At 41.5% G+C, this 26,618-nt stretch overlaps 1 protein-coding gene across 2 annotated transcripts; it reads left to right on the top strand.

Moving 5' to 3' along the window:
• Positions 1–60: 60 nt before the first annotated feature.
• Positions 61–26,618, top strand: slc39a8 (solute carrier family 39 member 8). Of its 2 annotated transcripts, none has more exons than XM_004082785.5 (8): positions 61–489; positions 727–889; positions 10,714–10,883; positions 10,949–11,071; positions 13,400–13,546; positions 14,265–14,472; positions 19,509–19,693; positions 26,284–26,618. In XM_004082785.5, exons 1-8 carry the CDS (start codon positions 265–267, stop codon positions 26,428–26,430), a joined length of 1,368 nt encoding a protein of 455 aa, XP_004082833.1. In that variant the 5' UTR covers positions 61–264; the 3' UTR covers positions 26,431–26,618. The 2 variants fall into 2 exon arrangements, with proteins under 2 accessions (XP_004082833.1, XP_078796788.1); XM_078940662.1 differs by having other exon boundaries at positions 10,624–10,883.

The raw sequence follows: 26,618 nt of genomic DNA, 5'->3' as shown, positions 1-26,618 counted from the left end.
TTGTCCACGCGCGCGCCTCGACTCATGGGGGTTAGGCACGCGCGCGCACACACACATATGTGATTAAGTCCATAACACGTGAACACTGTGCGTGGGGGCGCGCGGGTCACTGGTCTGCTCTTTGAACCTCGGAGTTCTGCGGCACACCGGAACCAGAGTAAGAGACCCGAACGGAACTGGATATTGTGCACCTGCCAAGCAGCGAACCCGCCCCCAGAGCCGTAGGTTCGGGCTCAGACCAAACCCGGACTTCGGCCTCAGAACATGTTCTGTATGCAGCTGCTCCTCTCCTGCGCGCTGGCGCTCGCGGCGCAGAGCGCGCGGGCGGGGGTCCCGGACGTTCCCGGACCCGAGTTTTTGGAAAATATTCTACAGTTTTTTGGACAAAATGACTCCATCAGCACGAGGAATCTGGAGAATCTGCTGCTGCTGGTTTCAGCCAGAAGATCCGAGCTCATCTCTGAAGAAAACCCACTGGAGGACCAGGAGGTTTGTTTGGTCGTTCCGGGGGGGGGGGTCATCAGTCCCGAATGATCACAGCTTCAACAACATCTGTAGATCAGAAAACGTTCCTGTGACGTCAGAAAGTTTGTTTGTCTCAGTCCTCCTCATCCGTGCAGTTTTTGATGTCAGGAAAGTCAGGATCTTCACTTGAAACCAGACTTCTTCTGAATTTACACCCACATTTCTGAAAACGTCTCTTTTAATACACCCCCCGTCCCCCAGTGTCCCTCTGCAGGGCAGATTCTGTTCCACTTCAACCTCACCAATGTCACGGAGCTGACTGTGGAACATCTGGGGAGGATCTGTCCCGCCGTGTTGACCCAGGTGCTGCTGCCCTCCTGCCCCTACACTGCCCCCCCGCCCCTGCCGCCCCTGGACTACTCTGGTGAGTTGCTTCAGCTTGGCTTGTTATTGGGGACTGTGCTCCCCCCAGGGTCCTGCACAGTGGAGCCACCTGTTCAGGTGGAGAGCTGAGAGACATCAGTATCGTCTCCAGAGGAGAGACTGTGTCTTTTTTTAGACTGAGTAAATGATTAAGTGACAAATCATTTAATCTAATCCAAGGCTGTCAGAATCCAGGCCTTCATGGTGGGTGTCCAACAGGTTTTCCAACCGACCTGCCATTGAAGCTCCTGATTGGCTAAACACACCTGATCCAGGTAATCAGCAGCAGATAAGGCAGGGTTTCTGGAAAACCAGCAGGAGGCCGGCCCTCCAGGCCTGGAGTTTGACACCCCCGAAATAATCCCATTTTCTGTGAGTCAATCATTATTTCAAACAGCAACAGTTGTTTGGTCCTCGTCAGAGTGGGGGCAGAGCGGGTGGTGACTTCTTCAGTTTACTCTGGGTTTCATGTTGTAAAGTTATTTCCCTGTTTGTTGTTTCGTTTTTTTTGTCCTGGGTTGCAAGGACCAGATTGGATTGTTTTTACAATTCTTGTTTTTTGAGCGACCCCCCCCCCCCCCCCCCCTTATACTCAACAACCCAAATAGATGACATCACAGTAGGGGGGAGACCATCAAAAATTGAAAACTAAATGGGGCCAAAATCGCTTATGGGGCTCAAAACAATATGTCAAAATCCACTAATGAAACCAAAACACACATGTGGGGGGTTTCCAGAAGAAGTTTAGAAATGATTATGGGACCTACGGCTTATTTTGCGGTAAAGTGTGAAACTTTCACATTTTCACACAATAAAAAAACATTTGTTTGAAGTGATCTTCATGAAATTTCACACACAGGCTTCCAGATTTAGTCTACCACAGACTGTGTTGGTCAGGACTCCCTCGCAAAAGATGTGTTTAATCGCAAAGGGAATATCTTGGTTAAATGAAGGTTAATAATAATCACAACTAAAGATTTGTTGACCTCTGTCCCCGGGAACAGGCTGCCATCTTGAATTTAAAAAAAAAGTCACTTTTAGTATCTCTGACAAATTGAAACTCCTGGGATTTTCCATTTATCTCTTCCTGACTCCTCTAGCATCATTTGGAAGGAATCGTGGAAAAATGTTGGAGTTAGAAGCTGTAGATTTTTTCAGGCGTTACCGTGGCGACCTAAAAAAAGTGGCATTTTCCTGTTGCTTACACTTTTTTTTCAAAAATTGATATTAATATCAATTAATTGTTGGCTTATGATGAATGAAACAATATAACATACGACGTGAACAGATCAAGAATGTGGGCAGAAAACCTTTGTTGCCAAGGAAATCCAAAAACGGACTTTTGCAGATTCTTCTAATAATTTCAGTCCTTCACCCTCCATTCATGTTTGGTTTGTGGTGTGTCCTCCATTCTGATGCGGGAATTTTTTGTATTTGAATGCACCACAGTTGTATGTTTTGTTCTGGGAGCGCACTATCCTCACTGCACTCAGGGAAATTGTGTGTTCATATTCTGTGACCAATCAGGAACTCAGATTTCGTAGAGACCTGTGGGTCAACATGGAAGTACCAACCGATGTAAACATGATCACAAAGGAGACATTAATAATTAGTTTTTTTGTCAGGTCGGATTAATATGACTCCAAGACGGACAATTAAAGGAACAGAGCTGTGAAAACAAAATGTCTGGAGCAAAATTTTCAGGATTTGCACGGCTTTTTTATTTTGAGCACCGAGCCTCTTCCTATTGTAGATGGAGGTCAAGCAATAATAAACTGTGAATACACAAAAGAAGAAGAATCTTTTCCCTGTCACTACTTGGGTGTCTAAAGCACAACAGCTGTATGCACGTTCATGAAACCAAAACGACAATAAAAAGCAACGTGTCGACAATGGTCAATGGCGTGGACTTGTACAGCACTTTCTACCTTCCTTGAAGGCCCGAAGTGCTTTCCAGTCACAGACCCATTCAGCCATTTACACGCTGATGATAGCAACGCTGCCGAACACCAGAGCCAGAGTGGAGTTCAGTGTCTTGCCAAAGAACACTTCGACACAGGGGCGGGAATTATAGCTGCTATCTTGTGTTTAGAGGTCGACCGCCCTACGACTGCACCATGGCCGCTAATACCAAATGAGCGTGGACAATTGTAAATAGTCGTCTAATGGTTAATGGGCAGATAGCGACTCCTGGCCATGCAGCACCACTCGTGGCTTTCCTGTTGATTTAATTTTCCTTCTTTGCTTTGAGCGTTTACCAAAACCGTAATGAGATTTTTCTGGGTTGGTCAGATTTTGCGTATTTTCTTGGATCTTCTTCTACACATATTCCTCATATTGATGTTGATGGATTCATGAGGTTTGTATTTCCTGCTTATATAATTTGGCAGATCCACAGAGCAAAAATTATCGATGAAGCATTTTCATCAAAACAATCGTGTGGCTTTACTCACAATTTACAAATTTCTTATGACAATTGTGAAACGTTTTTATGGACGGACGATACTTTAGCAGCAAATCTGACTTCATAGAATTGTTCTCTTTTCTTTGATCTCGGTTCTGTTTTCTTGGTTCATGTTCTTTCTTTAGGTTTTGTGTGTTTTTTCTTTTGTCAGTCTCCCCTGGTTTGATTGGGTAACTGTCCACAGCAGTCATCAGGGAAGTGGATCATCCTCAGTGTATGTCTGGTTTTCAGACCTCTACTTTGACGTCCTTTAGTTTCACCTTTTTTAAAATGGTTTTATTGTTGTTTGAGTTTTGAGTGAAGTGGTAACTTCCTGCTGTAGGCTTCCGTCCCCTGCATTGTTGGGTCCTATGCTTTCAGGCATTTTCCTAAATGCTGCTGATGTCTTCATCTCACGGATCATCCTGGCAACTGAGCAGCAGCTATCGCAGCGTGCCCCGAGTAACGTCTGTCAGGCACGAGTTGGTTTAAGATTAAGACCAATTTTATTAATCCTCGTAGGAAAATCAAGTTGTAGAAGCAGCACAATAAAAGTAATAGGAAATATACAGGGAAGAAAAAAGGTTTACATACATGTACACACATAGCAGCTGACAAATGAACATAAAATAAAATAAAAATAACTAGTTAATGTAACTGAACGTTTGAACAACACCTTAGATGATGCATTAATGTGTTTTCTTTTTTACCTTTTACAGTTACAGAGTTGTAGGATGTGTCTGAATTTCCTCCCTAATCCCTAACTACTAAAAAACGATATAATGTGGGACTATGTAGTAGCCTGGATTTTAGAAGGACACCACACTTTTCTCAGTTAGAAAAAATACCTCCACCAACATAGTAGCCTAATCACTTATTTTTACACAGTCATTCACAGAGGCCAATGGATCTCAAATAAAAAGCATTTTCATTAAACAAATCAATTTTATGCAGACCAAACATTTTACATCTGACACTGAAGCAATCCTGATAATAAACTCAAGAGGGGCTACGGAAAAAGATGAAACACTAAAATATAAATGTGCAAATCAATGAAAAATTAAACTAAATTAAACTTAGTTAACCTCCCTGTTTCTCCTGAAACTTCACCCATACATCAATATCAGGATTCAGATTCTGTGCAGAAACACATTTATTGTCATTCAAGTCTGCAAAATAGGGTTGGGCGATGTCCCCTAAATTGGCAGTTGACGATGTTTGCTGTCAACCATCGGGATGGACGATGATATCGTCGTGTGTGTGTGTGTGTGGGGGGGGGGGGGGGGGGGGGGCTATTTTTAATATTTCGCTCTTACATAATTGCTATTCGTTATTTTACTTTATTACTTTATTTTATTTCCCAACTAATGACTAATCCGCGATTATCCAGTATAAACTGAGGGAAGTGACTTTAACAAAAAAAGTAACAAACAAAATAGAAAAGAAGTGGTCCGCTCCCGCATTTAACTAGTCAAGTGGACCGGCGGAGCGCAGACTTACAGCTTTGTGTTTGAGGGGAAGGGGGGGGCTTTGTTACATGAGGGGTATGTGGGAGATTTAGAACTGGGATCCGTTCCGCAGCTCTAGGGGAACGGGCTACCGAACTCAGAACCGGGTCTAAAAGTGTGTGTCTGAGCAGAGGATCTTGAGCACACACACAGCGCTTTGGGGCGGTGTGAGCTTCAAAGCAGAAAGGCCGCTCAGTCCTTAGAAATTGTTCAAACAATCACGTGGATTTGTGTTTCCAGTCGTGTCCCGACTAAATAAAGGCTGATGTTATTCCCACATGTTTACATGCAGCCAAGATGCAGATAGCAGCGCCACCCAAAGCTAATGTTGTTAGCCCGTGTTAGCATTCTGCTAATTCTGGCTTCTTTCCGGCTCCGTTTTTCAACAGAAACTGACCACACGGATTAAAAATAAAACGATGAGCGCACAGGCGTTTCATAATAATCGTAACATTATTAAAAGCACGTTTAGAAGATCGTCTTGTTTATTACCGAGCTGACATATAAATGTATAAAGCCACTCGGCAACATAGTTTTGTATTGAATTGTTACATTCAATAAAGTTTGAGAAAAAAATAGCCGCTCGGCGGAACTGATATCCGCTTCCGGTTTTTCAAACCCTACTGCACATGTGTGAATGATTTATTCCGACCGAAAGTGTGACCCCATGTGAACGTTTGTTATATTCTGAAAACATTTTCATGTACACAGTTGAATTCTAATCCGACCATTGATCCGGTCAAGATATTTTTCACATGTAACCGCGGCTTATGGTGTCGACTCCCAGCGTGGCGGGGGCGTGGCATCACGATGATGGTCTCTCCATCGGGATGTCAGTCACCCATCACGATGGACGATAATATCGTCCATCGGCACAACCCTACTGCAAAACACAATGTAATGTCCAAGAATCTTTTCCTCATTGGTTGGCTGAATTTTGTGGCAGCACCTGCCTTCTTCCTGACCTTTGATGGTGCGCCACTAGTGACCACACTGACATCATGTGACCGGTTCACTTCAACATAGTCCAGCGCAGTAGCTAGAGAGCTGACTATGTCATCAGCTGTTGTTGTGTCCATCACCTCAAGAAACTCCACTGTGACGTCTCTTCAACACCTCTAATATATATGCACAGCTGTATAAATCTGTGATGTTAGTCCTTTTATTAATAGTGACCGAAAATACAATAAATGACTGGATTCCTTCATTTGCCGCCCAAGTCTCCTCAGAGATGTTGCATCTGTAATCCTAACAGACTTGTGTTGGCAAAGGTCGACTGCTTAATGTGGCACAAGACTTCTGCAGCCTTCAGCATTATTCAATAAGTTCACCATCTGAAAATGGTTTGGATGTTTGCTCCAACTTGTTTGCAATAAGGAATCTGTCACTGCTCCATCACTGACGTCATGGCTGCAGTAAATGCAGACGGTTGTTTTTTCAGTCCAGCTAATATTTGGTGAATCTTCTCATTTCTTAACTGCTCCTACAAATGGTGAAACTTTTCTTGATTGTGAGTCTCATAGTGGTGCTGAATGTTATATTCTTTACAGTGACGTGCGATCAGGTAAGGCAAGTGAGGCTCGGCCTCACCGGTCATTGTGATAAAACAGAAAAACGTGCATTAAGTAAATATTATTTTCCACTGATCTGTGTTAAAGGTACATTTTCAGTTGACTCGTCATGTTTTCCACAGTTTCTGAGGTTAAAATTGTGTTGCACGATCACAGACGGAGCGGAAACTCCCGGTGAGGCTCCGGAGCACTTTGCCTCATGTCTGATGGCAGGACTCAATTTACAGTGACGTGCGGTCAGAGCGCTGCTGTAAGTGCAGAGAAAAGGCTGCTGGTTAAGCGAGCCTCACTAAGGGGCAGATGTGAGCTGACAGCTGCTTTGTAGCAATACTGGTGCAGTAGAAACAGAACAGACGAAGGACGTCTTTCCTCATTGAGAGGGAGAGACTCATTAAACTACAGGAAAATGAGGAAGACTTTTACAACAGATCATAGAGCTTTTTGTGGAGAAGGATCGGCAAATGGACTCAAAAAGTAAGGCCAAACATGATTTTCAATTTTTTTTTTTTAATAACATGGTAGTTAGTGAAAAAAAATGTAAGTATTTTAAATCAAAATTTTAGGCCTAAAAGAATAATTTTTATTATCATTTTCACAGAAAACATTTGATAACACTGATTAAAGCTCCAGAAGTTGAAGTTGGAAAAATACCAGAAATAGTTACTGAGGGTCAAAATTATATGTGTGTTGAATACATCTGTGTACTTTAATTTGTTTACAGCAGGGGTTCTCAAAGTGCGGCCCGGGGACCAATGGCCCATCTTCCCGCAGGAAGATTTTTTGTGACCCTCAATAAATCCTAATTGCTGGTTATTAAACAAGCTGAACATTGCTTTGTGGTTTCTGGCGACATCTGCAGGAAAAAAAGGTAATTACACTCAGGTGTCAACGGTACAGTGTTTTAGTTTCACCACAAGAGGGCAGACAACATTTTCTATGTCACTGCCTTTGCGAAAGGATGGAGCGCGACGACGGCAGCAGAACTGGGATCAGAGCGGAATTTGGAGAGAGAGACAGAGCAGGTTCCTTTGAGGAAAAACATTGTGATGGTGAGGAGAAAAGGCGCTGTCTAGCTAAGTGAACAAATGCTTACTTTGTGGTACCTCATGGATAAAGTCATCCGCCTTATTTTCAAGCAGGTAAATGCAATGCTCAAAGAATTCAATTTAAATAGTCACTTTGTTACAAATCATAAAAACTATGACAAATTTACCGGCCAGGAGCACAACAATGAGCTTCAACAACAACAACGAGGCTATGCTGCACAGCAGATAATGGGAATGTCCGAATTTCCACCCTAACCCCTATACAGTGCACTACATAGTGCGTTTGCCATTTAGTAGTGGTGTCCGAATCTACAATTCCAAAATCGAGTGTCCTGGAAATTTCCCAGAAGTCCCAGAAAACCAGTGTGCATCGATGCTCACTAGATCGGCGAATATAGACCACAATGCATTGCGTCGGAACTTTTTCACCAAAAAATGTATGTAAATGTATTTTTTAAATAAACCATCAACGTTTTTTATCTTCAGAAGACTGTGGACTTTAATAATCTTCACAAAACGCTCATTTTAATTAGATTTTAACTTTGTGAAATCAATGACGTCATATCCACCGTAAAAATAAAAAAATAAAAAAATTAAATAGTGAGCACGGTTTCCGAATTGCTTTTAAAATACAGGACACTACATTGTCCAGCACTATATAGTTTTTATATAGGGTGGGAATTCGGACACAACCAATGTTTACAAAAGTGGCTAAATCCAGTGAAACTGTGACAGAAGCTAGCTACGTTGAGGCTTTGGAAACAGGGAATTGTAAAAAGAATATATGCTGAAAGTAGATAACATTGTTTGTCCAGAGGAAAAGAGAAAGTTTGAAAAATTAAGTCTGTCAAATGATACAAATATTAGACGAGTAGAAGATCTGGGCAGCAACCTCCGACCGCAACTGGGAAAACATCTGGAGGGCCTGGTTAACTGTACACATGACACTTGGTCGTTAAAGTTATTAAAAACAACTTTTTCTGTTTATCCATTTTTTTCATCAAAACTGGCCCCCAGTCCAATGTTAAGTTCATAATTTGGCCCTCCACTACAAAAATTTTGAGAACCCCTGGTTTACAGTATTTAGTGTATGAATAATTTATACACAAGATGAGTGTTCTATCCATGTCTATAAAAGAAACTTTCTCTGTTGGACAAATATGTTCTTGTGTGTATCTTCTATGCTGTACCTGCTGTTGGATGAATGGTGAAATATTCAGATCTTGCAATTGTAAATCTGACTCCAGAGGAGTCAGTGCCTCACCAGCCACCAACCTCACCGCACGTCACTGATTCTTTGAGCCATGCGACCTGTTGATGACATACCAAGCATGCGGGTTTTGCATTCAGTTCTGTGAACAAATAAAACGGACTTTAATCTCTGAATTTTTTTTCAGAATTCTGACTTTGATTCTGTAACGGAGCACCGTCGGTATGCAAAGTGTTTGTTAGCCAATGAGATAATAAAAAAGAGAGAAGGTGTCACGTGACTAGAAGGCTGAGAACTGAATGTTATTGTAATGGAGTGTACATAAAGATCGGTGGGTATCACGCATAGTTACAAAACACGACAATCTGTTAGACATATGGCGAGAGTATTTTCTGAAATCTGTAAAAAATGAGATTATAAGGTAGTTGTTCATATTAACGTTTAGCACATTGGGGGTGCTAAACGTGTCTAGACAGAGCATGTACATAACATAGATTAATAAAATAACCTACAAATTAAAACTAAGTAAAAATGTGTTTTGTGCTGTTCAGGTACATATTTAAAAAAAACTAACATAGCCTCCAGTTTAAAACGATTTCTTTTCTACATTCCTTTTCTTCTTCCATTAGTGAAATGACCTCCTCCGGTAAGCCTTGAGCACGCAAAAAGACACTTGCAGACGACAATTTTGTTGGTTTCCCTCCTGCAGCTGCTCGGACTATGCAGTGCTGAAGGAAGTGGCTCACATGTGCCTGTAGCTCATAATTCTAAGATTAAAGTCAGAATTTTGATTTTAAAAAAGTGAGAATTCTGAGATTAAAGTCAGAATTCTAAAAAATCAATCAGAATTTTGAGATTAAATCCAGAATTCTGATAAAGTCAGAATTGTGAGATTAAAGTCAGAATTTTCAATGCCCTTTTTTGTGTCTCTCCATGGCCCTTATCCTCTTCAGTAAGGAATGGACGAGAAGTTTGCTTTTTTTTAAAAAAAAAATAAAAATCTTTTACAATTTTTCCTCTTCATGAGTTTGCTGGATTAAACCATCTGGCAGGCTGGATACGGGCTGCTGGCCGTATGTTTGACACCCCTGACTTAGATGATTTATAAATTATATACATTCAAGGAATTTATTTCTGCAACTAATTGTTCAAATACGATGTATTGTGGTCTAAATTTGCCAAATTTGGTCTAAATTTGCCAAATTTTGGGAAATTTTTCGGGCCCTGGATTTTTGAATCACACACAAAAAAATGGTGATCGCCCAATATAGCACACTAAGTAGTGAGCATTGACTGCAAAATAGAACCGTGCTGAGCCAGTGTGAAGTCACCCATAGAAAATGATTAACTTCCAGCTCCAATGACATTAAGTCAGTTCAGTCGCCATTATTTTGAAATACAGATGCTGCCATGTTGGAACCAGAAATTGTCAATGAGCTGTGATTGGTCCGAGTCGGGATGAGTCAACATTTCTATGGTAACCACTCTCAGCAATCAGGAGTGAGCTTGTTTCAAAGGCCACACCCCTACCTATTGAAAGTGCCCATACATAATCTGTAAATCAAACGATTCGAACGTTGGACACGAGACTGCATACTCTCATTGAGGCATCTGATTGGCCAGTTTATAATTGAATAACTTAAAATTTGTTTTAAAAAAAAGAGGATTATTATGAACATGTTAATAAAATGTATCAGATCAAGAATGGTTAATCTGACCAATAGAATGACTGAGTCACATCTGCTTATTTCTCTATGGAAGTCTGTGGGATTTTGGCTTCTTGGAGCCAGCGGCTACTTCCTGTTTGGAATGCCAGGGGGGAGGAGTCACTCAGTCCAGTTCTCTTATACAGTCAATCATATGAACTGGTCTTGAGGCTGCTGTTTGTCCGTTTGCTTTTTTGATGCTATTTGCTCCATAACACACACACATAAAAGAGTAACAAAGTTTTGTCCAGCTATCATTAAGGGGAGGGGGGCGGCAGTGGAAGAACCAGAAGAAGTGATGGCCCCTCTGCTTCTGTTTGTCATTCCTCCTGCCCTGGCAGTGTGGGGGTACGGCTTCCTGGCCGTCACTATCATCAACCTGGCGTCCCTGCTGGGGCTCCTACTGATCCCCTTCACAAAGAAGTCCTACTTCCCCAAAGTGCTGAGCTACTTTATCGGGCTGGCCATCGGGACGCTCTTCTCCAATGCCGTGCTGCAGCTCATTCCAGAGGTGGGTCTCTTTAGAGAGGTCTGACACCCGGAGAAAGACATCTCTGATCCTCCTCCCATCTGCAGGCGCTGGGCTTCAACCCTAATGCTGACAGCTATGTGGAAAACTCGGTGGCAATTTTTGGAGGATTTTACCTCCTTTTCTTTGTGGAGAAGGTCCTGAAGATGTGTCTGGGCTTGGATGGCGAGGTGAGTGAGTTTGTCTTCCATTTTCCGAACCCGCTCGTTCCTCCTATGGGGTCATGGGATTGCCGGAGTCTATCCCACCCACTGTTGGGCGAAGGCGAAGGAACACCCAGGACCCTTAATGGGCATGTATTGCATTCAGTTAGGAAAAGAAAAAGAGGTGATCTTTGCTCTAATATTTTTAAGAACTACAAAAGCAAAGCTTACAAACTAACTAACCTCATCTGCTCACGAAAACTATAAGATGAGCTTCAATAAAACGTAGAAAAGCCACAGAGTGTGCGTGTCATTGACATGACCCGTTTTGTTCATGTGCTGGTCACCATAGCACCGTCTGTTTTGTTCTTCCTACTTTATCCACAAACATTTCAGAGAAAAACGTTGGATGTAGTTCTGCCGACCAGGATGGACTGTTTATTTTTGTCTGTGGTGATGCAGAAAACGATCACAGCCGGGGTTGATGTGAAGCTGCAGAGGCAGGCAGACGCCTCATTAAAGTAGACAAAAACGCCCCAGACAAACAATAAAAGTTTCTCACCCTAAATAATCTCAAAAACATCACAAGAACTCATTATTGTTAAAAAAATACTCCACAGAAACCCCTAATATCATTACTCTTTATCTTAGAGCAGGGGGGTCAAACTCACTGAGGGCCACATCAGCATAGTGTCTGTCCTCAAAGGGCCAGATATAACTTATACATGTAACTAAATGTAATGAAAATAAATGTAACTACTCCTTAATGTTAAATAATTCATTTGTTTATTTATTATAACTTTTTAAAGTGACGATTACAGTTGAATAGAAAACATGTTTTCTTCTTACTCTAACATAAATCCTTTTAAATTTGATTCTGTCAGGTAACATTATATGGACAGTGTTTAGGTCCTATATAAATGTATATTTGCCCAATCCAATATTTCAAGTCCAATTCCCCCTTGATATGAATAAATACACACCAATTTTCATTTTTTTTATTTTAAGAAATTAAAAACTTTAATGCTTAGGCCACATAAAATGACATGGGGGGCCACATTTGGCCCGCGGGCCTTGAGTTTGACACATGTGTCTTAGAGTGAACCAGTGTGTTCAAGTAATGCAAGTTGTAGACACGTCCTTATCTCCTCGCTTTAGGACTACAACTATCTCAAAAAAATTAGAGCAAAATTCAGAAATAATTATAGAAAAAATCAGACAAAAGCATAAAAAAAGTATTTTAAATAAAACAGAAGAAATTACAGCAAGAATCATAAATAGTAAATTGAAAAACAGACTGCGAGCCACAAGGTTTTTTTTTGATAATACATGAAACATTAGAACAAAGATCACCCGTTTTCTTTTTTTTCTTCTTCAATGGAATGCAATACGCATTCAGACCCTTTAAAGCAGCTGAAGTAACAAAGACGAGACTTTTCCTGCTGCCTGATGTTACTACACTTCCTGCAGGAGAAGTTTACTCATTAACTAAAGACTTTTCTTCTGCCCTAATCAAGAATATCTCGACTATCTTGTTTCTGCGGAAATGATTTAAGAAATGTCTTCTATTGATTGGATCAATACTGTGATAACAGATAGATAGATAGATTGTAGTCTGTTTCTGTAGATACATTTTCATTTCCACCAATCCCAGACTTAAAAATGATTTGAAAAAACCACACTAACCACAGTCAGGTGAGTTCTGCGGGTAACACCAGGAAGATAACTCTGGAGGTTACACCTTCTCCAGAGTCGGTGAGTTATCACCACACATTATTAACCAGTTGATAAGCTGGAGGTTGAAAACCCAGGTCTGAGTAGGCAGGTTTGAGTTTTCCACTAAAGCCGAAATCCAAACATCAGATCGGCAAAGAAGGCTTTTAAAAGGTTGAACCCACGCTTTCCTTGATCTTTTTTTTTTTCTTGTTGAACAGCAAAACATCTCAGAACATGTCATCACTTTGGGGCGTGGGCGGGGCACAGCTGAGAAACAGGATCACCTGTTGGATTTGTTAACCCTTAAAATCCTGTCATTCTTTTTCAAAATGCAGCTGGAATTCAGTGTAAATTCAAACTTTGGATTATGGTTATTATTGTTTTGAAAAAAATCTTTTACATTAGAAATGAATTAAATAAGCAGCTTAACCATACAATGCCTTTTTTTCCCTTCATAAATCCTTTTTTATTCATCTTTGTTGTTACTGTGCATTGAGTTGATCCTGAGTTTGAGTTTAACTAAACACTTCCTGATCCTGAACCGGGTTAAAAGGCGTCTTTATTTCCTGAGTTTTGGGCTTGCACCCGGTTTAGGATGTTTGCGGTTCTGGAAATTATGTGTGCGGTTTGTATCCTCAGCACGGACACAGCCACTCCTCCCCTGCAGACCCCCCCACTGAGAGCTACCTGCAGAATGGCGGCGTCCCGGAGAAAAAGGACTCGGTGGTGCTGGCCCAGATCGTCACAGACAGAAACTACCCGGAACCCCCCCAGACTCCCACCCAGGTTCAGGACTCCGTCTCCTAAAGTTAAACCCTGAGTGGTTCTTTGACGTTCATGTTCTGCGGCGGACAGAGTAAAGGCAAACCGAGGGAGGGGGCACAGCCCCCCCCTTCATGGTAAATGCCTGGCCGTCTGACAAAGGCTCCTTGTTTGTGGTGGAGAGCTGGGTTTGTCTCCAGCCCCCCCCTTCCATTGTGTGGTAAAATGCAAAGGAGTATTTCCGCAGATATCATGTTAGCTTTGAGATGGGGGGGTCGAGCAGCTATGTTGAAGTAAGAAGTGATGAGTTACTCAGTTACTATCAGCAAAGTAACTGCTGAGAAAAGAAACTAGTCTTTTTGGTCGCATACTTTTAGCCTTTTTACAGGATTTCTACCAAATGTTCTTTTGTCAAAAAAGTATTAACAACCTTTTTACTTTTTGGTATTTGAAATACTGAAATACTTTTACACATTCATGCACACAAACATCGATAAGGGAGGGGTGGAGGTGGGTAACAAATAGCAGGTGAGAGTATATAAATGATCCAATTCTGTTCAGCAGAAAAAGTATTTTTCCTGCACAACAAACTTTTATACTTCATTTCAGGAAAAAGGTTAATTTTACATAAAGACTGAATTAAAACTTATGTTTGTGTCTGTTTATGTTTATTTCATGTGAAAAAAGGTGGGGGTGTTCACTTATCATTAGTACTAATGACGCCTCTGACCTGCCCCTCCAGGAGGTGCAGGTCTCTGGGACAATGTGCCACTGGCTGCGGGGGCAGCGCATCACCAACATCAAGACGGTGGCGTGGATGATAACTCTGGGCGACGCTCTGCACAACTTCATTGACGGCCTGGCCATCGGCGCCTCCTTCACTGTGTCCGTGCTGACGGGATTCAGCACGTCCACGGCAATCTTCTGCGAGGAGTTCCCCCATGAGCTCGGTTAGTCCCAGACCCCCAACACGCATACACACACACGGACAAAAAACACGCAATCGTACGGACAGACACAACCACAAACCTTTACACTCAAGAAGGAACAGACATACATAGATATGCATGAAGACACACAATCAATTAAAAAATACACATACACTTAAAGACGCACACTGAAACACACACACAGACTCAAAAAAAACAGACCAACTCAAATGTCGACAGACGCATACACATGTACACTTTAATTCATGTACACAGAGACAGACATGCACACACACATCTGGACTACATATACACACTCTCACAGACACTTATACAAACAGTAGTCACACACAAATGCACACACAGGAACACGCACAAATACAGGAACAAACACACGAACATGTACACACAGAAACACTTACACATGCTACTATAGGGACGCCATCGCACAGACATAACACAGATACATATGCAGATACATGCAGGAAAGCACAAGAACGAAGGTACACACTCTTGAATGCAAACACAACACACAGACATGAGCACATAAATCAGTCATAAATCAGTGATCACACAAAAAACTCCCAAAAAAACTGTAAGGGTGGGGGGGGGTCAGTAAGAAACCATAAATCTGTACTCGTTCTGTCATTTCTATGTGGAAATATGAAAACTCAAATGACCCTCAATCCGTTTCATTTTTTAAATTCTTTGCATCTTTTAATTCACAAACACAGAAACCCAGTATATTTGCCAACTACTGATTGTGTTTCATATCTCATATCAGTAGTCTTTTTATAAACATAGCAGGTTCATGTAGGACCAAGGAAGAATTTAAATGAATTGTGGTTCAAAAAACACCAAGGTAAGTGCTACAGGCAGACCATAGACACAGCCCCACAGAGGATACACACCATCTACAGCAGTGGTCCTCAACCCGGTACCAGTCTGGGGGCAACTTAGTACCGGGCTGCAGACAGAAAAAAAATGTGTACACTGACTTTCTGGATTATTTCTGTTTTGTTTGTTTTCCAATACTAAAGGAAGTTTAATTTTGGAAAACTACTGGATTCTGTTCACCACATTCGTCTGTCTTGATGCGTCACGTGACTTCAAGCAGCTGCTCGGACTGCAAAGTTAAAAGAAGTATAAAGCTAAAAAGCTAATGAAAAACAAACAAACTTATTTGGAAAGTTTCTTTGAGGAGAAAAAGAGTCAGTGAGGAAAATGAATTGGACTCTTTTACTTCAAAGAAAAATAAAGCTGCTGTTAACAGAAAGACCAGGGGCCTCATTTATAAAGCTTTGCGTAGGATTTGCGTCAGAAGTGGCGTACGGATGAAACATAGGACGTGCGTACGCAAAGAAATATTCGGATTTATAAAACCGTGCGCACGCACATCCTACGCATCTTTCCCTTAATAAATCACAACCGATTCTAAATGCAGCGCAGCTTTTTGCGGCTTCATCACACGCCCATAGTTGCCCATAAATAGTCCGTGAAACGCCCACAAATGAATATTCATTGATTGCGGAACCATGGCACACACCGAGAGGAAATCAAAGAAACGTAACTTCACTCCATGTGAAGTAGAAGTTATCGTTGGCGAGGTGGAAAAGAGGAGAAAAGTGTTGTTTGGAGGGCACAGTGTGGGCATTACTAATGCCAAAAAGGCACGTGAGCGGCAAACGGTGGCGGACGCCGTAAATGCTGTAGCCTCACAACCATTCGAGGTTGTGAGGCTACAGCGCTCCATCGGGGGGGGGGGGGGGGGGGGGGACACCGGAGCGCCAGATGCACCGGGTGACACGCGTGGTTCCTCCGAGTGCTCCTCTGTAACGCCGGGCCCAAAAGCCCGCAGAGGTCCAACAGGACGGCTGGAGGAAGTCAGAACCGGTGTGGGTACCGGATGTTCTCGGGTTGCCGTATGTTCTCGGGGTCCTTCGGGGTCCTTCGACCAATGATGACGTCACACTATTTGATTGGCTGTAAGTTGCCACGACCAATGAGTTAACGTCGCTAAGTTTTTTTAAAACTTTATTCACAATTGCGGTATCATACATTAACAATGACATTAACGTTAACAACGAACAATAACAATGTAATCAATATTGCCTCGAAGATCAGTCACCATTGCCAAACAAAATATTAACATAGAAAATAAAGAATAGAGGGGGAAAAAAAGAAACAATGAACATAACACACAAATAAATAAAAACATAAGTAAAATAAAATAAAGGAACATAGAAAAAATCTAAATAGTCTAATACTAGTTAAGTTAGGGGTACTCGTGAAGTTTGTACTTCTGAACAAAACTAAGCAATTTCAAGCCATTCTTCTTTTTCATATAATGAACTGATTGAAAGTAAAAACAGAGCTCTTTATTAAATGTTATAAAAAGTGGTTTGGTCTTCAAAACTTGACCTCACCAAGATGGCGGTGCTCTCCTCGTGATGTCTCCTCTAGTGATATAACTCATTGGAAGGACCCCCGAAGGACCCGAGAACATCCGGCAACCCGAGAACATCCGGTACCCACACCGGCTCATAAGCCAGTCGTCCTCATTTGCCAGCAAGTCTTCTTGCTGTCTAAAGATGCGTTCACTCCGAATTCTTCCATTTGCCACATCTTCTAAGAGCGTAAGATCAGCCATTGTGCGTCATTACGCATTGTGATGGGGCATTTATTTCCCTCCATTTAATTGCATCTGACAAGCTACAGATGTCGGTAATAATCGACGTGGAAATGGGAAATTGATCAGCGCAAATGTAATTTCTTGTTGCTTTCTGAATGGTTGAGACATACGCCATACATTGTTTTATCAAAAATAAAACAAACTAAAGGCATATGCATGAATACCATAATTCTGTAGCTTATGAAGAAATGTTTTAATATGAAAACAACTTTCCCCAGTGGATAATTAGTACGTCTGTCCGTCCGTCCGCACGCCCACACCTTTGTCTGCTCCGCCAGACGGACACACTGAGGCCAATATCAGTTTTGTACATTATTTCGTTCTGTTAACTATATTATTTATGAGGATGAATTGCACAACATGCCAATATTGCAGAACATATTTCACTTTTCTTTCTGCAAATAAGTGTTCATTTAAATTTCTGTTGTAATTTTCGTTTGATTGTTTTGTTTGTTTCACTGCTGATCGATCAAACGGGTGTTCGTGTAGCTGTTAATTGTAAGACTTGCTTTGTGAAGTCTTCATGTTATTTCTGAGAGGCAGTATTGTCATTTTCACTTTCACGTGTTTCTTCCATCTGCCGACGGCGTCGCCGTTTCTCATTTCACCCGTTTTTGTGCGTACGCCTGGGTCAGCGCTTGCGTGAAGGACCGCACATTTTCCCGTCAAGTTTGCTTTTTATAAATCTCAACTATTGCGTAGAGAGTGGCGTACGCCTTCTTTTGTGCGTACGCAACGTTTATAAATGAGGCCCCTGGAGTTTCCATGACATACGGCCTCTGGAGACAGTTGTTCTCACGTAGCACAAGCCGCTCTGCCTGAAACACGGCGATTGATTCTTGAATGTTTCACATAATAATAAATGCAGACACAGTGGATTTACGTTTATTATTATATTCAGAAAAAACAGTTGTACGACTGTTGTGTTGTTTTATTTTACTTTATTTATCCATCACACCTAAAAAGTCGGACGCGGCTGAAGTTAGAACCAGGTTGTTAGCCTCCACTTTGACATCTTCATCTTCATCACAAAGTCTAAACCAGCCGCAAACATTTTACAGAGAATGAAAATTTAAAAAAATAAAGTTCCTGACCTGCTGAAGATGTTTCTGATTTGAGGAAACAGAAAATGTTCCTCTGTGTTTAAAAACATACACAGTTATTTACAGAATTTATGTGAAAACAAAATGCGAAAAATCTTTTTGCTATGAAAGCCGATCTGAGCCTGGGTTGGTGTTCTATCAAAAATAAAAGATAAAAACTGTTTTTTTTTGTTTTTATTGAATTCTTACAAATCAGATGCAAGTTCTACAAATCCACAATTTTCCATTGCCAAATCCCCTTCATTGGCAAAAAATTAAAAAAAATGCACGTTTTCAGGTTTAACAAAAACAACGTAATTCTTGTAGTAGAATTTTAACATGAAAAAATGTTTTTTCAGAAACTGGAAGTAAAAAAACATGAAATGCAAACTTCAGCTCAGTTCGGACCGGTCCATGAAAATATTGTCTGACATTAGACAGTTCTGGGGCCTGAAAAAGGTTGGAGACCGCTGACCCACAGAACTCCTATCTAACACGCACGCACACACGCACGTACGCACACACGCATGCACGCACGCACACCACACAGACTGGTCTAACCTTTAGTCCATACGCCTTTCCTTCAGGACAAAATTCTCTGTGACCTCTTTTAGTTTTAGAAATGTCATTCTTAATGAAGATGTGTTGGTCCAGCATTTCTCATTTTATTACTTGATGTTTTGATTAAAGTCCAACTTTGAGACATTTTTTATGATATTTTCACCACCATTTTTGCCCTCGGTCAGAACAAAATCTCCAATTAAACTTAATTAGCAACAACTGAAGAACAAATGCGAGCTGAGGAGCGCCCTCCACACCGAGGCAGAGTTCCAGACTAACTCTCCTCATGACTTTTTAGTCAGATCTGAACACTAAAGAAACGACAGACAAACGTGAAATTCATTCATGTAGTACTTTGGCAAGAATGCATAAAACTAAGTTAATAATATTTGCTAATATGCTAAATTATTAAGTGATTGCATATTAATTGAGTATAGTATGCTAATGCTCCGTGTATTAGCATACGCTGTCTCACCTCTCAGCCTGTGGTGTAATTAAATAGGAAATACAAAAAATACAGAGATTTTGATTACAAAAATGATTAAGATGATTAGAATTGCACATGTAAGTTGCATTTATAGCACAGATTAGTGGATACCCTGATTTATACTCTAGCTTCTGACCTGTTGGTCTGGTTCTTGGTGTTACTGCCTTCTTCTTGTCAGGAATTTCTTTTGAACACATTGATGAACCTTGCATTTTGACGTGTCCTCCTCCTGCAGGTGACTTTGTGATCCTGCTGAACTCAGGCATGAGTGTCCCGCAGGCTGTGTTCTTTAACCTGCTGTCCGCCATGTCCTGCTACATCGGCCTCGTGTTCGGCATACTGCTCGGAAGCAGCTTCGCCCCCAACGCCATCTTTGCCATTGCAGGAGGGATGTTTCTGTACATCGCGCTAGCAGACATGGTGAGCAGTGAACGTCTGATTCTCCTAGATATGAAGTTAATTCAGTCTCGATAATCAGAAATGAACACAACCTGTTTCACAAATACACATGCTCTGATTCACAAATGTAATTTTACGCAAACATGCAATATTAATTTGGAAATGCTCACCCTGTGTTTCACAAACACAGACGTTGTGTTTCACAAATGCACACGTTGTGTTTAACACATGCACACTAAATGTTTCTCACAAATGTGCACTCTGTGTTTCACAAAAACACAATAAATTTTTCAGAAATTCACAACAATTTTTTCAGAACTGCACAATAGATGCTTCACAAACATCATTTTTAGGTAAATTTGTAATATGAACTCAGCGTTTGTTCAAATTTTAGAATATGCACTCACAAACCCGCTCTCATTTGTGAATCTCCCCACATTTGTGAGAGATTTCTCTGCGGTGAATATTGAGAGTCCTTTCACGCTGCAGTGACATTTTGGTGACATTTTCAACTAATGTCACCATTGGCTAATTAATCTGTCAATCAAACTCATCAGCAAAGCAGGCATGCTCACTTTCAGCCAATCGAAAGGCCCCTTAGACTTTCTCCAGCTTCCACACTGATGTCAGAACTGAAGGTGCACAGCACACAAGCATGGTGGAAAAGTTTCAAAGACCAGGGGCCTCATTTATAAACGTTGCGTACGCACAAAAGAAGGCGTACGCAATAGTTGAGATTTATAAAAAGCAAACTTGACGGGAAAATGTGCGGTCCTTCATCAAGCTCTGACCCAGGCGTACGCACAAAAACGGGGGAAATGAGAAACGGCGACGCCGTCGGCAGATGGAAGAAACACGTAAAAGTGAAAATGACAATCCTGCCTCTCAGAAATAACATGAAGACTTCACAAAGCAAGTCTTACAATTAACAGCTACACGAACACCCGTTTGATCGATCAGCAGTGAATCAAACGAAAATTACAACAGAAATTCAAATGAACACTTATTTGCAAAAAGAAAAGTGAAATATGTTCTGCAATATTGGCATGTTGTGCAATTCATCCTCATAAATAATATAGTTAACAGAACAAAATAATGTACAAAACTGATATTGGCCTCAATGTGTCCGTCTGGGAGAGCAGATATAGAGAGAGAGACAGACACAGACAGACAGACAGACATATTAATTGTCCACTGGGGAAAGTTGTTTTCATAGTAAAAGATTTCTTCATAAGCTACAGAATTATGGTATTCATGCATATGCCTTTAGTTTGTTTTATTTTTGATAAAACCATGTATGGCGTATGTCTCAACCATTCAGAAAGCAACAAGAAATTACATTTGCTGATCAATTTCCCATTTCCACGTCGATTATTACCGACATCTGTAGCTTGTCAGATGCAATTAAATGGAAGGAAATAAAATGCCCCATCACAATGCGTAATGACGCACAATGGCTGACAGGGCTCCAGACTAACTTTTTTCACTAGGAGCACTGTGGCCCCCAACTGAAACTTTTAGGGGCACAACCAGAAAATTTAGGGGCGCATACCGTAAATCAACATGCTAACCAGATCTACTAATTTCCACTGTATTACTAATAAATACTTTAATAATAGATGCAGAAATTACAATGCGCTGTTTCAAATTCAGTGTCACATTTTATTCTACAATTTTGAAGATGCAACAACAAGGTAAACTGACAAAAGCATCGCTGTCATGACAGTACAAATGGTAAACAAAATACCATACATTTAGAATAAAAAAAAGTTTTTAGTAACAAAGGGATTAACGTAGTAACCTTTCGGTCATTTCACAGTTTCAAACAATACTTAAATGAATGTAAATATTAGGGGATGGAAATACATGTTGGCGACACCAAATAGGTGCAGCCAAGATGCACAATAATTTGAGATCACCCACGCTGCACAGATCACCTGGTGTGTGAGACATATTTTTGTTTTTGCTCTAACATCACCAGTCAATCAAAACAAAAATATCACCAGAAACGGGTGGAAGCAAGACCCCAACCTGAGCGAACGCAGCTGGAAATTTAGTACTGAACTGACTGAAAGCTGCCGTACAGACTACAAAACAATGCATTATGGGACATGTGTCCTGATGGGTTTTTGTAGTTCACTGATCAATTAAAATAATTTAAAAAGGCTACATACATTACAAAACATTAAAATAATTATAAAAGATGTAATACATATCATACTTAGGGGGAGAGGCATATTAAAACTAAATTGAATCTTAAGGACAACTCCTAATTCCTGTTCTCCTTCAGTCTCGCTGCAGCTTCGCCTTCATGCCCCCCCAGGTCGCTGGTTCATCTCAAACACGTCTATCGTTGCATTTTCAAAACCTGTTTTAAATGTGTCTAAGACTAAATCGTGTTGTCGCTCACACGTGTTTAATGTCAGAGCCCCGTTAGCTGTCACGCATGTAGGTGTGGGACATTTATGCTCCTCAGCTGACCATCTCCCGCAGGAGCGGTGTGCTGCCGTAACAGCCGTGCATGAGAACCGTGGTTTGCTTCGCGACTTAGAGACCCCTGCTGTACACTCTGACACTGGTACTCTAGCCGCAGGTCGGAAGAACGAATCAATAGTTCGCTTGCTCATAGCTCAGACGCACATATCAGGTTGTGATGATATTTGTCTCCGTTTCCTTCCCACAGATGTTTACGCGCGCTCGATTATCTCTAGGCCCCTCCCCCTCCACATATTTTAGCCACTTCCAGTGGCTTTCCCTGTTCTTCTCACACGCATTGGCCGCCTCAGGCATCACTCAATGACACGCGAGTGTGCGCTCGCGTGTGCTCCAGTCTCATGAGTATTCGCGCGAGTGTGTGTGTCTGCCTGCGTGTGTGTGCGCTCACCTCTCATTGATGATTTCATTGCTCATTTCATTGATCATTGACGTGCCCCTTCCACGTTTAATGTATAAAAAATACGGAGGGTGGGGGAGGCAAATTTACTGGTCGCGCATGTACGACTGGATGTAAAATTCAGTCGCACACTCTCAAATTTTGGTCGCAAAATGCGACCAAATGGTCGCAGTCTGGAGCCCTGGCTGATCTTGCGCTCTTAGAAGATTTGGCAAATGGAAGAATTTGGAGTGAACGCATCTTTAGACAGCAAGAAAACTTGCTGGCAAACGAGGACGACTGTCTTATGAGACGTTTTTTTGCCTCGACTTTGATGTCCGACCTTTTCTTTTTTATTTCGGCCACGGTCCGAGGTTGTGAGGCTACAGCATTTACGGCGTCTGCCACCGTCTGCCACTCACGTGCCTTTTTGGCATTAGTAATGCCCACACTGTGCCCTCCAAACAACACTTTTCTCCTCTTTTCCACCTCGCCAACGATAACTTCTACTTCACATTGAGTGAAGTTACGTTTTTTTTCATTTCCTCTCGGTGTGTGCCATGGTTTCACAATCAATGAATATTAATTTGTGGGCGTTTCACGGACTATTTATGGGCAACTATGGGCGTGTCATGTAGCCGCAAAAGCTGCGCAGCATTTAGAATTGGTTGTGATTTATTAAGAGAAAGATGCGTAGGATGTGCGTGCGCACGGTTTTATAAATCCGAATATTTCTGTGCGTACGCACGTCCTATGTCTGTCCGTACGCCACTTCTGACGCAAATCCTACGCAAAGTTTTATAAATGAGGGCACAGGAGATGCAAAGTCCACTAGTTAGGAGTAACAAAATCAAATCATACATTATGATTAATGTCAGTATTGTAACTCTGTTCTAATTTTAGGGGTAACGGAACAAGACACTCCAATCTCAGCCCTGATTTGAAGAATGGAAAGAAAAAAAACAGGGGGGCTGAATTGATCTGTGATTGACAGGGAGGTTGGCTTGAGGTAACGAAAAAGTGATGCCAGTACATTAGTTGACCTGCAGCGTGAAAAGACTCTCAATATTCACTGCAGAGAAATCTCTCACAAATGTGGGGAGATTCACAAATGAGAGCAGGTTTGTAAGTGCATATTCTAAAATTTGAACAAACGCTGAGTTCATATTACAAGTGTACCTAAAAATGATGTTTGTGAAGCATCTATTGTGCAGTTCTGAAAAATTTGTTGTGAATTTCTGAAACATTTATTGTGTTTTTGTGAAACACAGAGTGCACATTTGTGAGAAACATTTAGTGTGCATGTGTTAAACACAACGTGTGCATTTGTGAAACACAAAACACGTTTGTGCAAAATTACAGTTGTGAATCAGAGCGTGTGTATTTGTGAAACAGGATGTGTGCATTTCTGATTATTGAGACTGAATTAACTCTATATCTAGACTGACTCCTAAAGGAAGAGTGTACCTGCTGGGATGTTCAGGCATTTTTGCTCTTTGAAGAGAGAGCTGAGCCAGAAAGCAAAAAGCTCTTAATCTACCGGTCAATCTTCATTCCGATGTTCATCTATGGTCATGAGCTCTGGGTCATGACCAAAAGAACGAGGTCCTGAATACAAGCGGCTGAAATCAGCTTCCTCTGTAGGGTGGCTGGGTGTTCCCTTAGAGATAGGGTGAGAAGCTCGGTCACTCGCAGGGGCTCGAACTAGAACCACTGCTCCACCACATCAAGAGAAGGTGTGGTGGCTCGGGCATCTGGTTTGGATGCCCAATGGATGCCTCCCTAGTGAGGTGTTTTGGGCATGGGCCTCTGAGAAAAACCTAGGACATGCTGGGGAGACTGTTTCTCAGCTGGCCTTTTAAATTGCAGCTCCAGATGCTGAAGAATCGCTGCTTCAGGGAAAAAGATGAAATCCTCAGCCCCTTCACACCATATGTTGCTAATTAGCAACGTAGCATTTAAAGACTCAATTTAAACTGAGAAAACACGGAACAATTTTGTATATATAATTGGGCATGAAGGGGTTAAACTGCTGATTCCTCTCAGCATTTCCCACAAACCAAACAGCAGGGCTGCAGTGGCGCTGTGTGGCGGGACAGATGAGAGACCTCCCCCTGATCTCCTGTGTGACCGTGAAATGACCCAGAAGTGACCCGCATGCGTAGAATAGTACTCAACGGTGAACGACGTCACTCGATGTTTGCGGAAGTAACTAACGTTAACCATGGATGTCAAAAACGCTGGGCTTATCCCCTAAAATGCGGTCCAGCTCTTCGTAAAATGGACAGGTGATACGTTGACAGCCACTTCGTTTGTTCCAGTCTTTAACCTCCTTGTATTTGGCTCAGAGGCTTTCGCTTTGCGCTTTTTCGTTGGCATTGGAGCCAGGAACGTCTGTACCCACGCTGGGCCATTTCGCTGGAAATGTTTTCAAAGACCGCCCGGTTGCAATAAGAGCCCTCAAGTTTGGCCTGAATGGAGCTGTCACCCCAAATATTAATCACATCGGTGACTTCGCTTCCCTTCCACTGACTGGTCTCATTAGCATCAATGACGTACGGGTCGGAAGCATGTGGCCTGGCCGGTCAGACGGCGGTCGCATTTCAAAAGATCGGATACGTATCGGATTCAGGACCACATACCCAAGTGGCCTGGGTCAGATTTGAAAAGATCGGATCTGTGTCATTTAGACTGTCATGAAAAGATGGGGCGAAAAAATTGGAATTGGGTCATTTCAGCCTGCAGTGTGAACGTAGCCTATGACATGGTGAGAGATTAGCATTATTTTTATGTCACAAAAGAACCTCTGTAGAACAAATCTGTAGTTATTTACGGAACATTTCAATGAAAATATCCCAAATAAAGCGTAGCTTTGAATTTTTGGAAATAACTGGCAGAATGTTACAGCTAAAGTCCAGAATCTATTAAAAAAATTCTTTTTTATGCTTTCAGTGCTTCATAAACAACATTTTACTTTGAGCTTTTGTTACCTGGCAGCTTTAACTACTACTAGATACTTCCTGGGAAAAAAACTTACAGGTGCAGAAATAAACAAGTTCTGCAAATGTATCATTAAAGACCCACTAAGATGAAATCCATGTTTTTGGTGTTTTTAACATGTTCTTGTGGCATTTTTCTGATAATGGAGGACATTTATGAAGAAAGTTAAGCTTAGAATTGCATTTGAATCAGGAGCAGACAGAAAATGGCATTTGAAAAAGTTTGTATTTGTTAGGTAGATAATACACTGGATGGGCCACAAGCTCCCTGCTCTGCTCCATTCTGATGCATCCCTTTGTAGACAAATAGAAACATGTCTGTCTTTGTTTTCCTTGTCCGAGCTGGTATCTGGATCTATACTGTACGGTTGGATAGCTCCAACATTGCTTTTTGTTACAACGGTTATGGGAACACTTTGAAAATAGATCACAATTTGATCAGAGTGAGTCTCAAAGTAATTTAAGTAAAAGAATTAATCACCTTTTCCAGTGTTTTACCTCTTTTGACCAGAACAAATACTGTTTTCATTATGATTCACTCTAACAGGAAAAACACAACTAAACTCTTTGTCATTTGTTTTCACAGTTCTTTGCTGTAAATTTTGTACAAGTTTGATTTTTTTTCCTCTTTTTTCAATAAATCCTCTTTTAAATGACAATGTTTTCAAATGGAGGTTTCTTTGTGAGACGTGGTTTGATCAAAGGGGTCGTGCTGCTGGTTCTGACAGTCTATGCTTCAGTTTCCAGAGATGGACAGCATAGCAAAGGGACAGACGCAGACCTCCAGCAAGATCATCTTCTTCCTGATCCAGAACGCTGGCCTGCTCAGCGGCTTTGCGATCATCCTGCTCATCACGCTGTTTGCAGGCAACATCAACCTCGGCTGAGGAGCTGGACGTCCCAGAGCGGCTGCACCTCCTGCAGCAACAAACCCTAAAAAGGGAAGACTTTATGCTTTTATACCTTTGGACTAAATATCTAGTGAAATGTTTACAAACTGAGAGGCTTCATGATTGTGCATTTAATCAATTTAGTATAAGGAGACAATAAATTATTTTAACATTCTTCAGATAAA

This window comes from Oryzias latipes, chromosome 22 (genome assembly GCF_053564925.1).
Source record: "Oryzias latipes strain Hd-rR chromosome 22, Olatipes_Hd-rR_3.1".
NCBI lineage: Eukaryota > Metazoa > Chordata > Actinopteri > Beloniformes > Adrianichthyidae > Oryzias > Oryzias latipes.
Note: the sequence above shows the minus strand (reverse complement) of the source record. Positions and strands in the feature narration are given on the sequence as shown.

Bases quoted from the DNA above. Each gene is read 5' to 3' on its own strand.
- slc39a8 (XM_078940662.1), top strand. From the start codon at position 265: ATGTTCTGTATGCAGCTGCTCCTCTCCTGCGCGCTGGCGCTCGCGGCG. The intron at 890-10,623 runs GTGAGTTGCTTC...AGTTTTGTCCAG, and splicing joins GCCGCCCCTGGACTACTCTG to CTATCATTAAGGGGAGGGGG. The intron at 13,547-14,264 runs GTTCAGGACTCC...CTGCCCCTCCAG, and splicing joins CCCCCCAGACTCCCACCCAG to GAGGTGCAGGTCTCTGGGAC.